General features: G+C 32.3%; 2 protein-coding genes across 8 annotated transcripts; both read left to right on the top strand.

Annotated features, from left to right (window-relative positions):
• Nucleotides 1-615: 615 nt before the first annotated feature.
• LOC105427851 (NF-X1-type zinc finger protein NFXL1) lies at nucleotides 616-4,544 on the top strand. 3 transcript variants are annotated; one of them, XM_011639812.3, is made up of 5 exons: nucleotides 616-756; nucleotides 1,247-1,519; nucleotides 1,789-1,901; nucleotides 1,990-3,673; nucleotides 3,762-4,544. In XM_011639812.3, exons 2-5 carry the CDS (start codon nucleotides 1,256-1,258, stop codon nucleotides 4,209-4,211), a joined length of 2,511 nt encoding a protein of 836 aa, XP_011638114.2. In that variant the 5' UTR covers nucleotides 616-756; nucleotides 1,247-1,255; the 3' UTR covers nucleotides 4,212-4,544. The 3 variants fall into 3 exon arrangements, with proteins under 3 accessions (XP_011638114.2, XP_088934868.1, XP_011638115.2); XM_089078742.1 differs by having other exon boundaries at nucleotides 756-882; XM_011639813.3 differs by lacking the exon at nucleotides 616-756 and adding an exon at nucleotides 760-899.
• A 963-nt stretch (nucleotides 4,545-5,507) lies between these two features.
• On the top strand, nucleotides 5,508-14,892 carry Cul3 (cullin 3). Of its 5 annotated transcripts, none has more exons than XM_089078744.1 (14): nucleotides 5,508-6,521; nucleotides 9,504-9,902; nucleotides 10,067-10,270; nucleotides 10,350-10,529; nucleotides 10,637-11,011; nucleotides 11,090-11,260; nucleotides 11,409-11,516; nucleotides 11,773-11,950; nucleotides 12,056-12,291; nucleotides 12,455-12,624; nucleotides 12,720-12,858; nucleotides 13,018-13,145; nucleotides 13,218-13,274; nucleotides 14,618-14,892. In XM_089078744.1, exons 1-13 carry the CDS (start codon nucleotides 6,465-6,467, stop codon nucleotides 13,240-13,242), a joined length of 2,370 nt encoding a protein of 789 aa, XP_088934870.1. In that variant the 5' UTR covers nucleotides 5,508-6,464; the 3' UTR covers nucleotides 13,243-13,274; nucleotides 14,618-14,892. The 5 variants fall into 5 exon arrangements, with proteins under 5 accessions (XP_088934870.1, XP_088934871.1, XP_088934869.1 ...); XM_089078745.1 differs by lacking the exon at nucleotides 14,618-14,892 and adding an exon at nucleotides 13,539-14,285; XM_089078743.1 differs by lacking the exon at nucleotides 14,618-14,892 and having other exon boundaries at nucleotides 13,218-14,285.
• The last annotated feature ends 903 nt before the right edge of the window (nucleotides 14,893-15,795 follow it).

Below are 15,795 nucleotides of genomic sequence, written 5' to 3'. Positions count from 1 at the left end.
ATTCAATGTACGATTATGTAGATTAAATAGATTAAGTGTCTTAGCCGTTACAAAAATTTAAATTATGTTAAGCGCATAAACTTACTTCACATTGCATATACGTTTAACATTTTTATATATCAAATGTAGCATTAGCTTTAACGATCTCATCGCTACCGAAATTATGTAATATAAATGTAAGTCTGACACTTCTGAGATTAATGTACACGCACGTTCGCAATAACCTTCCATGTTTGTTATTCACAAATTGTGACAAATATACCGTGCGATTATATAAAGCAAGTGATTCATGAAGTATGTAAGAATAGTGCCTTAAGATTTTATAAGAAATCTTGTCAATATTTCATTGTAAATATAAAATTATATTACAATATTTGCACACATCACACATGATTATTATTTAAAGAGTCAGCAAATCTCTAGAATTTAAGAGATATTCGAAATAATGATCCCAATTTTTTAAGAAAATTTAAATCTTAGACATTTAAGTTCATGTAGCTTTTGCAATAAAATTGCCTTCTAATAAAATGACTAAAATGTCTTTGTAAAGTTATAATTGTTTGATTGGTATTTGAAGTTGCCGGTTCCTCTTTGAACCAGTAGTCATAGCGCACGAATATCTAGACGCGTGATACTCAATACGGAAATAACAATCTTTGAGAAGGCATTTCCGACATTCTGACGCCACATACGATACGTGGTAAAATTTTGTGTATACAGTGATAAGAAAATATCTCGAGGATAGTTGGATAGCCGGTAATTAATTATGATTAGCTAAATTTGGTGAAAACCAAAATTCAGTAATCGCAAGCTAAATTCCCTTATTTCGTTCTCTGTTATTGAAGAAGTAATCTGACGATTAAATATTGGTTATATATTACAGTGAGATATCAAATTAGGTGATAAAATAAATATAGTATATCACTTTATATTTTTTATAATTTATCTTGATTAAAATCATGAACATAAAACCATTTTTTAAATACTATTTAATTGATTGCAACAGGAATGAGACATTCATAAATTTTCAATATTGACTGCTGTGGACAAGATATCAATTAAATAAATATATTAGAATTATTATATCCTCTGATTACTTTTCTAAACAAAATAATTATGATTTGAATTAGTGTAACTTACACTATTAACTTATACTTATATATTATATCATTGATCCATAAAACTTTACATAAAACTTTACATTATATAATCAATTTTTACTGACATCACTAATATCAAATTTTAGAATTTCAAGATGCAGAAATTTAAGAAAGCTCAAGCACAAAATAAATTGTCAATTGAAAAACACTTGGAAGCCAATGCATCATTGAATTCATCGAGTGAAGACGAAGATGAAACGAATGAAGAAGATGTTCAAAATGTAGTAGATAAAGTATTATCAGCATACCAGGGACAAAGCATAGATGCAGAAAAAGTGATATCATACCTAGTGAATTCCTTTCAAAGTAGTAGTGCTGTTTGTTTAATATGTATATCAACTGTTAAGAAAATAGATCAGGTATATTTAAATAGCATAATATATTAATATCTTAGTATGATATTTTGATTGTTATAATATATTCTTAAATATTATATGCAAGTTTCCTTCATATTAATATAATAATGTTCAAATAGGAAAAGATGATTTTAAATTTTATAAATATGACTGAAAAATGTCTGCATATGTATTATACTTTATACTGATTCAATTGTTTAAAAAATATAGTCAACTTGTTATAACTTGAATATTCCATGAATCTTCTATTGAAGAATGTTTCATTCTTTCAGATATGGAACTGCGATAAATGCTATGCATTTCTACACATGTCTTGCATTCTACACTGGATCAATGACAGTTTGAGTTACAAACGGGCTAAAGGAATTATGCCAATCTGGGCATGGTATGTATTTATTATTCTAAAATGGAATTACATGAACAGAATACGCTAAAATTTATTTAACGTATTGATAAAAATCTACATGTTACAGTCCAAAATGCCGTATGGAATATGATCAGGATCAAATTCCAAGATCATACAAATGCTTCTGTAAAAAGATTGTAGATCCTCCGTATCAACCTTGGATCATTCCACATTCCTGCGGCGAGGCTTGTGGCAAGCCCCTACAACCGGAATGTGGTCACAAATGTGTATTGCTCTGTCATCCTGGTCCTTGTCCACCTTGTGCCAAGATGATATCGGTTAAATGTTATTGTGGCAAGCTACCGGCGCAGCCGCGACGTTGTAATGCTAAAGATTGGAGTTGCGGAACTATATGCAACAAAAAATATGAATCTTGCATGCACACTTGTAATAACTTGTGTCACACTGGAGAATGTCCCCCTTGCATAGAAACGGTGGTATTGAAATGCCGTTGTAAAAGTAACGAGAAGGTAGGAAAATGCTACGAGGGGACATGGATTTGCGAAAAGCCTTGCAACAAGAGATTTTCTTGTAACGTACATAGCTGCGAGAGCACTTGCCATTTGTCCGGTGATTGTGGCAACTGTCCCTTAGAGAAAAACAGATGTTGTCCTTGTGGAAAAAAACGATATGAAGTTTCATGTAGACAACAGCAAGTGCCAACATGCGGCGATACATGTGGCAAGTTATTAGATTGCGGATCGCACTTCTGCAACATGAGATGCCATACCGATCGCTGTGGCCAATGCTTGGAAGTAGTAACGAAAGCATGCAGATGCGGAAGCTACACGAAAGAGATTGCCTGCGTGAAAGAGTTTCACTGTAACAAGAAATGCATGCAAATGCGCTTGTGTGGTAGACACTTATGTAACAGAAAATGCTGTGACTGTGTGTCGAGGAACGTGTCCAATCCATGCGAAAAGACGTGCGAGAACACCCTCAACTGTCGTAAACACAAGTGCGCCGCACCGTGTCATAGCGGTCCTTGCTATCCATGCACCAGAATGGACGTCATACAATGTCGATGCGGCAGCAGTAAGATAACGGTGCCATGTGGTACCAGAAAGAGAATCAGGCCACCACCATGTAATAAATCCTGTAAGATTCCACCTATTTGCCATCACAGTAAGAGGGAAACGCACAAATGTCATCAAGGCCCATGTCCGCCGTGCAAAAAGATCTGCGGACTGACGCATAAAAGATGTGGTCACTCCTGCCCGGCTACTTGTCATACCAAAGTCTGGGTAAAAGCGAAGACAAATGGGGTAAAAGCACAACCTATTGGACCTTGGGAAAAACCGAAGGACGTTATGGAGTTAAAGACTTTACCATGTCCATCGTGCGAGGTTTCTGTATCTGTAACTTGTCTTGGTGGCCATGAAACACGCCCTTGGCCGTGTCATATGTCGAAGCCAAGTTCCTGTGGCAGACTCTGTGGCCAGCTACTGCCGTGCAAGAATCACACCTGCGAATTGACTTGTCACAAAGTACAAACTTCTGATGACGAGTCTGACAGCAGTATTCCATGCATGGAATGTGAGAAAGAATGCAAGTTTGCACGACCAACGGGTTGTACGCATACGTGTCCGCAACCTTGTCATCCAGCACCGTGTAAACCATGCAAACAACTGATACGAATCTCTTGTCATTGTGGTATCAGTACCCTTTATCGGCACTGTGTAAACTTGACGTCTGCAATGAGCAAGGAACGAGACGAATTACTCAAATGTGGAAACCAATGCCCCAAAAATGTAATTATATTTATGCTTAATGAAATATATACAAATTCTTTTTTCTTTTTTCTTTTTCTACAAAGTACAATCTGTTTCTTCATTTTAGTATTCATGTGGTCACCGTTGCATTAACGATTGTCATCCAGGAGAATGCAAAGGTGGGGAAGAATGCAGCAAAAAAGTCAGATTATGGTGTAAATGTAAACGAATCAAGAAGGACTTTCTTTGTTCGTTTCTTCAAAAAGAACAGCTTACTGTAGAGTGCGATAGCGTGTGTGAATCATTGAAAAATGAAAAAAAGGTAGCCCAAGAAACTATGATAGCAAAGAAGCTTGAGGAAGAGAAGCTACGCAATCAAGAAGAAATTGAGAAATTTGAAAAAAAATTTAAACCACGGCGAAAGCGAAAGGATAAGTACGAGAATTCGAAACAGTTCCGAGAAAACGCAAGAAATAAATGTTGGAATGCATGGATTTTAGCGATTATTGTAAGCTTGATAGGAATAATAATAGTATATATGACCGTACCAGACCTAAGTATATTTGGAATGAGCTGATTCTAGAAATTGATTTCACATTTATGACCATTTATGATGATAATCATTGATAAGTGAAAGATTTGTGATGTATCAACGCTTATACCTATTATAATAAGCCCGATCCTATTATCTAGTTTATGTTAATGAAAATAAATATACAATTATTATTTTTTTATATATACATTTATAATCAGTGATAAAGGCCTAGTAATCATTTGGAAGACTCGATTTTCATTTCCTGGAATGTAAGAACTTGTAGTATTTAATGTTATTATAATTTTATTATGTATATATATATATGTATTATAAAATAAGATATGTAATAAAGTATAAAAAGAATTGTAACTAAAATTGTAACTAAAATTATTTTAACTTTTAATATTAACTGTGTCTGTTAAATGTTGATCTAACAGTAAATGTATAACTTATTTAAATATTCAAAAATGATACGTGAAAAAAATAATATGCACGATATATTGTATGGAATTGTGAAGAATAGAATAAAAATTGAAATAAGCTTTCAGAAAGAATCTTTCTTTGAATAAGAATTCAAAGTTCTGACAGATTTAAAGTTTTTATAAAAGAAAGGCATAATAAACATTTGCGAAATATTCATAAAAATGACAATTTAAAATCACATAAAAAATAAGATTGTAAAATTAATATTTCTTATATTTCCTACATTTTTCTCTTTCACTGCAATTATTCCTTTGAAAGATCGATAAAAATCATTTGATTCGAAAATTTTAGATCCAAGTGCTCTAACATTAAATGTCCAATTTTTTTCCCCTATGAAATATTTTAAAATATAACTTTCAAATCTGAAAAATATAATAAAAAATGGTTGAAAAAAAATAAATGGTAAAATTTTCTGAATTGGTTTCTTTTAATATCGCAAGCAAAATACATAATTCAGTCTTCGGACTGAAAGAAGAGAAATAGATTTGTTGCTAAATTTCCTTCTTCTCTAAATTATGTTATTTGAATTTCGGAAGATGCAACATGAGTACAAAGATCACACAGAAAGAGAGAAAGGGAACAAAGTATGGAGCACGAATGAACAAAGTTCGTTTCTGCACCTCGTGCTCTCTGAATTTAAAACGAGACGAAAAATACGCTTATGCGTACACGCTAGAAAAGGAAAGACGAAAAAGCACGTGCAGGTATTTCTCAGCGATATGGGAAATAACGCGAACGTTGATACCGAGGGGGCGAGCGAAAGCGAGCGGAAGTGATCGCGCGTAGTTCACCATCGTGACGCTAGGGCGGCGCGGCCAGCCGACGTACGGCGATATCATCGCGACACGGCGATCCTACGAATGTTACGCACACAGTGCCGTTGGTTGGTGGTCGTGATTCATGTGTCGCGGGGATCGTTCGTGGGTTGCGAATAGTGGCGGATACCCCGTACTGTCGACGGTGGTGTTGTTGACGCAACGACGAGACTCCGTGTCGCCGTCGCTCCCGTGCGGTCCTGCCGTTATCGCGCCCCACGACAATTATGTCACGAGGACAGCCGTGCTCGCGCTCGTGCACGACGCCTCATTAAGATCAACGGTGAGCGATCATCCACCGCCGCGAGTCGGGCCTCTTGTGGCGACGGCCGAGACAGAAGACTCGGCCCCCTCAGCTTGTTGACAGGAATATCGCAAATATTGCCCTCACGATCGAGGCTCCGTCGGTGTGTCTGGCCTGGTCCGTCTGTCCGTCTCTCTCGCTCGTACTTTCCGTTTCCCTTTCCCCTTCTCCCTCCCTCGCTCCGTCTCACTTTCTCTCGCTCGCTCCCTCTCGCGCTTGTAGCCCGCTCGTCGTCGCTCTTCCCTTCAATCGTCGAAAGCGCGCACCTTTATATCCCTGTCAGCCTCGGCATATCGCCTGCCGGAACGGAGGAACGAGAACTCACGAACCACGAAGAGCGGCATCGTGTTAAATGTGCTCGGCCGCGTGGTGGTGGAGGAAGAAGGGATTATTCGACATCGGTCCTCACCACGTTGTCTCCGCGAGTGTCGTCCAGTGATCGTACACACGTATCACTCTCCTTCGCACACGGCGACGGTGTGATCATCGGCTCTGTTACCCGCAACGTAAATGGGTGCCCGCCTCGCTTAGGAAGGGACAAGAGTTCAGAGGGCTGTGGTGGTGATCCGTGCGTGTCGATGCGCACGCGGCGTCGTGCGCTCGCCGAGCTAGCATTCACGTCGGGACGGCGGGATTTCTGAGGAGATAGAGAGAGGTATCTTCGACGCGCGCCCGAGACCTCGAAAACCCGACATGATGAAGAGTTCTCTGATAAAGAAGGAGAGCAAGATGCGCATACGTGCTTTCCCGGTGAGTAACCCCCGCACGGGTCAAGAACGCCTGACTCGCCTGACGGCCAACCCCGAGTCTCCGTCCCCCCTCCCCCCTCGAAGTCCTGTCTTTTTGCCTGCCCGCGCCTCCCCGTCCCTCTCTTATTCCATCCATCCTGCGCCGTGTCCGTCTTGTCCTGTGCACGCGCCGTATCGCCTTGCGTTACGCGACCATCTCTCTTTATTTATTCCGTCTTTGTCTGTTGCGCGGCGGCGGCGGCGGTGGCGACAACGCAACGACAACGACAACACAACGGCAATGGCAAATGCATCCGAGATAAACGGACGATATAAACATTATGTCCCATAACCTACCTGTCTCGAACGCGACATGAGACGCGATGCGTCGATTGTAAATAATTCCACGTCCGGATTCGCGTGCGATGATTAGTATAAACGCGGGTTCGAGGATCGAGTTATTAGGCATCTCGTGTCGCATCCTGTGCGCTCGTTGATCAGCATGAGGAAGTTGATTAGCATACTCGAGCTTGTACTTCCTGAAAATATTGTTGGTTTTTGTGAAAATGTCGTTTCCGATTCCTCACAGTTGATGTGTTCGTATCTTGTGTATCCGCTAACTCGTATTTACTTCATCTAGCATAATCTTGTTGCACACATAATTCTTTCCATATTTTCTCTTTTTTTTCTATATTTCTATATTTTTTTTTTATATTTTCTATATTTCTATATTTGAAATACTTTTCTCTATTGCTTAATTGACATATGTGATTTAAATAAAAAGATGATTGAAGTAAAATGTAATAGAAAAATTCAACAATATGGATTGCATTTGTTAAATAAGAGGTTTGAGATTTTTGCAGATATATCCAATTATTTTTGAAATAATTAAAAACAACTCATCCAAGTGTGATATATGTATTTCCTATTTGATATCTTATACTTCTAATATATTAATTTAAAAATGATGTTATGTGATGATATATAATAATTATTTTGTTCACGAACTAATTAGATACTAGTAAGATTAACTTGTTGCATTAACTTGAAAATAAATAATGGCTTCAGCAGAGAAAGCAGTTTTTGCAACTGTTGTAAAAGTCTTTGATTATGATTGGTTTTTGCCCTTAGTTCCTCATAGATCTAAATACAAATAAACCAATCATATTGAAGAATCTTATACAGCAAAGCTGCTTTTTCTGCTGAACACAGCCAATGTATGCTAAATTTATGATATACAATAAGTGCATCCAGAATATAACTGCTCATTGAATGCTCATGCCCGATTCCATCAACGTAGATTTAATCTTGGTTTAACTTGCTCTTCATCTTTTTCTAATTCTTAGAACTAGAAAATATGAAGAGTAAGTTGAACCGAGATAAAATTAATCTACGTTGGTGAAATGATTAGTGAATTCTTAAATCCGATTGATATATTCTCTTATATCTGAAAAAATATACCAATTTTCATTAAACGTCACTAAACGTTTAGTGAGCTGATTTACATCTGATTAGTATATTTTTTTATATATAAAAGAATATACCGATCGGATACAAGAGCTTACTAAGTGTTCAATGAGGTTTTGTGTTTGATTCATATATTCTTTTAAGCTTCTAGATTCTACACACTTCATATCGTGTAAAGTTTGTAAAACTGTCTTAAAAAAAAATTTACATTAACTAAATTAAAAAATACTACATATTGCAACAATATATTTACTATCTAATACTATCTATTAAATATATATTAATTATATTTTTCTAATATTTTATATTTTTCTATAATTCTTTTTGTAATTATTCTGTACTTCTGTACAATATATTTATTTATTAATATTTTTAAAATATTAATATAAAAAATAAATTGCTCAATGAAATACATATATGTTATTTCAAGCATTGTTCATACTTGAATTGTTATCAAGAAAGAAGTTGGTAATGATTACCAAGATAGTTAAGAAAGAAGTTGGTAATGGTTCATAAAGTTGCAATAAGCGCAGCTACGCATAACCATACTAAATTTTTAAATGTCAGATATTACTATTTATTAGATTCATAATGTTAGATTTGTCTCATTTTCTAATATTGAATAATATAATAAGGTAAAATGATGTTATCAATGATTTATGCAAAAAATGGCACACATGATATCAACAGGAATCTATATTATGTACAAATGTTTTGCTTGTATAATTTTTATCAATTATTATTTTTATCAATTTTTTAGCAATTTGTATATATTCAAATATTTATATATACATTAACTTTTTAACTTATTTTTTTAGTTTTTAAAGCAGATTAATAGAATTTATTTATTTTTTCTAATATTCATATTATTATATATTACGAGCTTATCTCTGATAATTAAAGTCGTTTCATATTGTAAATGCAACAAAAACGTTGTTCTGATGTAATAAAAAATCTTGCTTCAAGTTTAATAATAAGTTTATAAGTTATGTCTTATAATTGTGCAATTTTATTAAAAATTAATGTATTAAAAATTAAATTTATGTTTACTTATATTTAATATTTATATTGGACATATTTAATTCCTTTTAACTTAAATATGTTTGATAAATTTTATATAAAATGATAAATAAAGAAAAAACAAGTAATTCTCTCTCTTTTTAAGATTTATAAATATATGTTTTCATGATCAAGGTTATGCTAAAGCAAAGCATACAAGCAAAATCTGTACATAAAAGATATAGAATCATGGATTATCAAAATGAAGATTATGATCTACAGCAAAGAAACAAAATGGATGAAACAATTTCTACATCGAAATTAATACACAATCCTCTCATAATTTGTGATACTCTTGTGAGAATTATCTGTTACATCTTATTTTATCATACGTGTATAATAAACATAAGTTAATATTTTTTATATATAATTGCATTTTTGTATAATTTAAGTTATTTCATATTTGTGGTTGTTATATATGTGAATATACAGATTTTTTAAAAACAAGTTAATTGAATTTTGGTCTTATCATATAAAGACTCTATTTTCACAGACAACTATGGATGAGAAGTATGTAGAAAGCATTTGGACTTTACTGAAGAGCGCTATTCAAGAGATACAGAAGAAAAATAATTCTGGCCTCAGTTTTGAAGAACTTTATCGCAATGCTTACACAATGGTTCTTCACAAGTATGGTGAACGATTGTATACTGGACTGAAAGAAGTTGTAACGCAGCATCTTGAAAATAAAGTACGAGAGGATGTTCTTCGTTCCTTGCATAACAATTTTCTACAAACTTTAAATCTAGCATGGAATGATCACCAAACATCAATGGTGATGATCAGGGATATCTTGATGTACATGGATAGAGTATATGTTCAACAGAACGATGTAGACAATGTGTATAATCTTGGATTAATTATTTTTCGAGATCAGGTAATTTTCAGCCGTTTTAATTCTTCTTTATATTCGTTTTGTAAAAAAATTTCTAAAAAGTTTTAAGATTCTATTCTAATAAAATGAACAATCTTTAAAATCATTGATTTTATAACGTTAAATTATTGTTATTATTATATATTGTTTAATATTACGAATTTTAGGTGGTCAGATATGGATGTGTTAGAGATCATTTACGAGAAACATTATTAGGTATGGTTGCAAGGGAAAGAAGAGGAGAAGTCGTAGATCGTAGCGCTATAAAAAATGCCTGCCAAATGTTAATGTTACTTGGAATTAACAATCGCCAAGTTTATGAAGAAGATTTTGAAAGGCCTTTTTTACAACAAAGTGCTGAGTTTTATAGAGTAAGTGTCTAATATGTTTAACGTACTTGTTCGTAATCATGAAGTACGTGCCTATAATCACCAAGCTTGTCTTCTTCAGATGGAATCTCAAAAATTTCTGGCAGAAAATAGTGCATCGGTATATATAAAAAAAGTTGAAGCCAGAATCTGTGAAGAATCTGAAAGAGCGAAACACTATTTAGATGAATCCACTGAATCACGAATAGTAGAAGTTGTGGAAGAAGAATTAATCAAAATTCACATGAAAACCATTGTTGAGGTGCGTCTATTTTATTTATTTGTAATCTACATTGTGTTTAGTTGGCAATTGGTTGGCGATTGAGTTTGAATTATATTTTATCATGGATTATATATTTATTTTTATAGATGGAAAACAGTGGTGTAGTGCACATGCTCAAAAATCAGAAAACAGAAGATCTTGGTTGTATGTATAAACTATTTTCAAGAGTGTCAGACGGATTGCGCACTGTGTGCGACTGTGTATCTCAATTTCTTAGAGAGCAAGGCCGCGCTTTAGTGCAAGAAGAGCATGAATCAACAACAAATGCCGTTCTTTACGTCCAAAACTTGTTAGATTTAAAAGATCGTTTTGATCATTTTCTACATTATTCTTTCAATAACGACAAAAATTACAAGCAAATGATAGCATCGGATTTTGAATACTTCCTGAACTTAAATCCTAAAAGCCCAGAATATCTCTCGCTCTTCATCGATGACAAATTGAAAAAAGGCGTCAAAGGGGTTAGTATTAAATCAGTGTATATAGTATTATGATATTATGTTATATAATTTTCAAATTATAAATATGTTTGGTTTTAGATGACAGAACAGGAGATTGAAGGAATTCTAGATAAAACTATGGTGTTATTCCGTTTCTTACAAGAGAAGGATGTATTTGAACGATATTATAAGCAACATTTAGCCAAGCGATTATTGTTGAATAAATCTGTTTCAGATGATAGCGAAAAGAATATGATATCCAAACTTAAGGTGAGTGTATTAAATCTAAACTAACAAAAAAAGCTAGATAACAATTTTATAGACTTGCTCAGAATTATTTTGTTTATATTTAAATAGTTATTGTTCTCATTTTTGTATCAAAAAAGATTAATAACATATATTTTTAATTATCTTTTAGACTGAATGTGGATGTCAATTCACATCCAAGTTGGAGGGAATGTTTAAGGATATAACAGTCAGCAACACTATTATGGACGAATTTAAAGATCATGTTCTTTCATCTGGTGTAAGTATTAAAATATAATAGATTTTATTATAGTTAAAAATCTCTTAAATATTTTTACGATTGCAGTACTAAAATATATAAATACTGATTGAATATTTTCATATGATTTGCATAATTAAATTGCAGATAGGATTGTTAATATTATTCTGATTAAAATTACTTAAACTACTATTTTATAAAAGAAATAAATATTTATGTAGATCATATCTATTATGATGGATTATATCTATGATCTTATTCTTTATGTTTTCTAAAGACAAATCTACATGGTGTGGACATAAGCGTCCGAGTGCTCACAACTGGTTTCTGGCCAACGCAGTCAGCAACTCCCAAGTGCAGTATGCCTACTGCTCCGCGCGATGCCTTTGATGCCTTCCGGCGTTTCTATCTGGCTAAACATAGCGGTCGACAATTAACATTACAACCACAATTAGGTAAATAGATACTTTTATATATGTTTATCGATATTTAGTTTTATTCAAAAAAGATTTTATGGTAATAATAATAAATAATAAATGAAATAAAAAATATATATGCAGGTTCTGCTGATCTGAACGCTGTATTCTACGGACCACGAAGAGAAGAGAGTAATTGTGGAGGTTTAGATACTCCTTCGTCGTCGAGTTCTATTGGAAATGGTAGTAGTGCAAGTGGTAGTTTAGTCAGCCAGAGAAGCAGTCTGTGTAGTACGCCGCGAAAGCATATAATACAAGTTTCCACTTATCAAATGTGCGTGTTAATGCTCTTCAATAAGAGGGACAGATTAACATATGAGGTTGGTTCTAATGCTAATTTAAATAATTAATCGCGTGTTTATGCGAGATTATATGAAGAATTGAAATGTTCATAATTTTGATATGTATATATATATATATATATATATATATATATATATATATCAATATATATATATCAATATATTTGTGAATATTGTGTAGGAAATTCAAGGTGAAACCGATATTCCAGAGAGGGATTTGGTCAGAGCATTACAATCTCTTGCAATGGGTAAAGCTACGCAAAGAATTTTACTTAAACATCCTCGTACTAAGGAAATTGAATCTACAAATTGTTTTTGCGTGAATGATAGTTTTACCAGTAAATTACACAGGTATTACATTTCTTTGTGATATAATTAAATATATCTTATACATGTCATGTGTAAATAATCATCTTCTATTGAATCTTTATATTTACTTTGTTAAGAGTAAAGATCCAGACCGTAGCAGCAAAAGGAGAATCTGAACCTGAAAGAAGAGAGACGCGCAATAAAGTTGATGAAGATCGGAAACATGAAATTGAAGCAGCCATCGTACGAATTATGAAAGCTCGGAAGCGTATGCCAGTATGTTAAAAAAGTTTTTATAAATAGGAAACTTATACACTGAACACGATTAATTCATTGATACATATTTTGTACATAGAAAAAAATATTTTTATTTGAAATAAGCTAATATATACGAAATGTACAAGCATGATATTAATAACATTTTTTTTTTACTAGCACAATATACTTGTAACAGAAGTAACAGAACAGTTAAGAGGTCGATTTTTGCCTTCACCTGTAATAATTAAGAAACGTATCGAAGGCTTAATCGAACGAGAATACTTGGCTCGTACACCAGAAGATCGGTATGTAGAAATATTTGTTATATCGCTAATGTTTGTAATAACTACCAATTAACGATATTTTTCGATTTACAGAAAGGTGTACACATATGTTGCTTAATGCTATGTTCAATATTGGATGTGTACAAACATGTAAGTAATTTGTAATAATATATATCCTCTTATTACACGCATTAATGATTTTTCATATTTTATTCACGGAATCATTACATCATTATCATTTGTGGCATCATTATTGTTATCTTTCTCGTTACTATTCTCGTATTTCTCGGTTGTGAATTATTACGTTCAAGGGATATTCCACGTCAACAAAGAAATATTTCCACAAAATTTGAATATTTTGACAAGTGTATTGATATTTAACTTTAAATCTATAATATATAATGTTCTTTACAGGAATATGATTGGAAAAATTATCGAAAATGAGGAAATATTAATTACAATCGGTATTACAAATACAAAGGCAAAAAGATAAAGAATAAGCCAAGTTTTATTTGAAACTATATCATTGAGTGCTGAAAATTGTAAGGTGCCTATATTATATATATATATATATTGTATTGATATCTGAATAAAATACTTGAATTGGGCATCTTACGTTTGTTGTCATGGAACATCCCTGTAATTGAAATGAACGGCGAGATATTTTTTTGATAATTGATTAGTTTGGTGGAAAAGGTGATGTATCAAAGGAATGATGCACTTAAATCTATCATCAGGGAAGCATTAATTTTTTGTAATAATGGAGATTGTATCTGGTTCTCCAATTCTTCACATTTCAATTACACGTGCGCATTTGTTTGACTTACACTTGTATTACATATGTAATACATGTGAGTATTCATTATAATAAATATGTATTCTAAATTAGGATTAGATTTTAGTTAACATGCGTTTTTAATGCGAAGTACAGTTAAGTTGCTAAAGACGATTCGCATTGATAATACCGCAATTAGGAACTTTTCTACACTTGTAAGACTGTGATTGTCTATGATAACATAAATACTATCTGAATATATCGTAAATTTAGGAAGAAAAATGGTATTTACATATAGTTTTATTTACGTTGATGTCTATCGATTATATGTAAATAAGAGTGATGTGAATGTATTACTAAGAATATACTTGTCTCATTTCCAACAACTCAATATTATTCTTGATGCTCTCCATATCCCTAAGTATAAATCATGTAAATCATTTATATTTTTCTATATGAAACACATGAATGTATATAGATTAATTTTCATCTACCAAATCCACATATTTTTGAAAACATTATATAAAGCTCGCCTTCATACTTTAGTTTGTAGCTTGTAATTATTCAAATATAGAGCCCAAATTTATATAACAATAAGCGTACACACTTAATTCAACACTTAAACAGCTTCCGCCTCTTCCACCCAGCTTCTCAATTATTTCATTACAATTTAATCCAATATTGACCTTTTTGGTATAATATAGAATATTTATTATAGTATGCCAAAACAGTGGAGAACGAATCTGTAAGAGATGCGGAATTTAACGGATAAAATATGAACATGAGATTAAATAAAAACGAAGATCTTAATAAAATGCTGAGGTTCAATTCAAATATATATTGCACAGATTCATGTTGTACCGAAGAAAGATGAATGATTGGTGTTGTATTTTTCATTTTTATTTATATCCTCTTATTAATATAGAGTTTTAATATTTAAATGAAAGTTTTACTTTTTCTTACATAAAACTGAATAAAATTAAAATCCTATAACAGCACTTATTATTTCTGAAACACATTCACCCAATATATTTATCCTCTATACAAAATTTAATATGCTAGACAGATACAAAATATCCAGTTTCCCCATAAAATTTCCCTTGTATAATTTTATATATATATATATATATATATATATATATATATATATATACACACACACACACACACACACATATACACATTGTGTCAGAATAATATATATATTTATACAGCCAAACAGTATACATATAATATATACTGTTTATGTTCATATATGATAGTTCTAATATTCCTACAAATAAATGCTAAAGTTATTCATGACAATTTGATAATGAAATTCTAAACTCATCAGTTGAGAATATAATTCCACAATAGATAGATAATTTTTTCACAAGCAATAGTATTCAATATAGCATCTAATTAATATTCTTATAGTCATTGAGATACATTAATGATCATAATGATTAATGTTATCTCAATACATTTTATTGTCTCAAGAAATTTAAATACAACATAGGACAAAAGTTATAAAAACAAAATATAATTTTATCATTTTCATGATTGCAATAGAAAAATAATGGATACAGTCATTAAGCATACATGTATTTTGACAAATGTTCAACATTTTTAACACAAATTTTTTCGTATAACGATTTCAATTTTTATAAGTTTTACAATCAATTATTTATCTATATGTGCTAATAAGAAATAAACATGAAATAAACATATAAAGTTTTAGAAGCATTTTGTATACTTCGCAAAATATTATTTTAAATTGCTAAATGTGAATTACAGATTAATATTAATACAAATATTAAATATTTTATATAATCATGAAATTTTTTTTAGAATTTTCATAGAAATACATTATACAAGATATAATTTATATCACGTTTATATAATCAGTTATATATC

Source organism: Pogonomyrmex barbatus, unplaced genomic scaffold, assembly GCF_055798465.1.
Source record: "Pogonomyrmex barbatus isolate J1 unplaced genomic scaffold, ASM5579846v1 scaffold3, whole genome shotgun sequence".
Lineage (NCBI taxonomy): Eukaryota > Metazoa > Arthropoda > Insecta > Hymenoptera > Formicidae > Pogonomyrmex > Pogonomyrmex barbatus.
The sequence above is the reverse complement of the archived record's forward strand: the minus strand, read 5'-3'. Positions and strand labels throughout refer to the sequence as shown.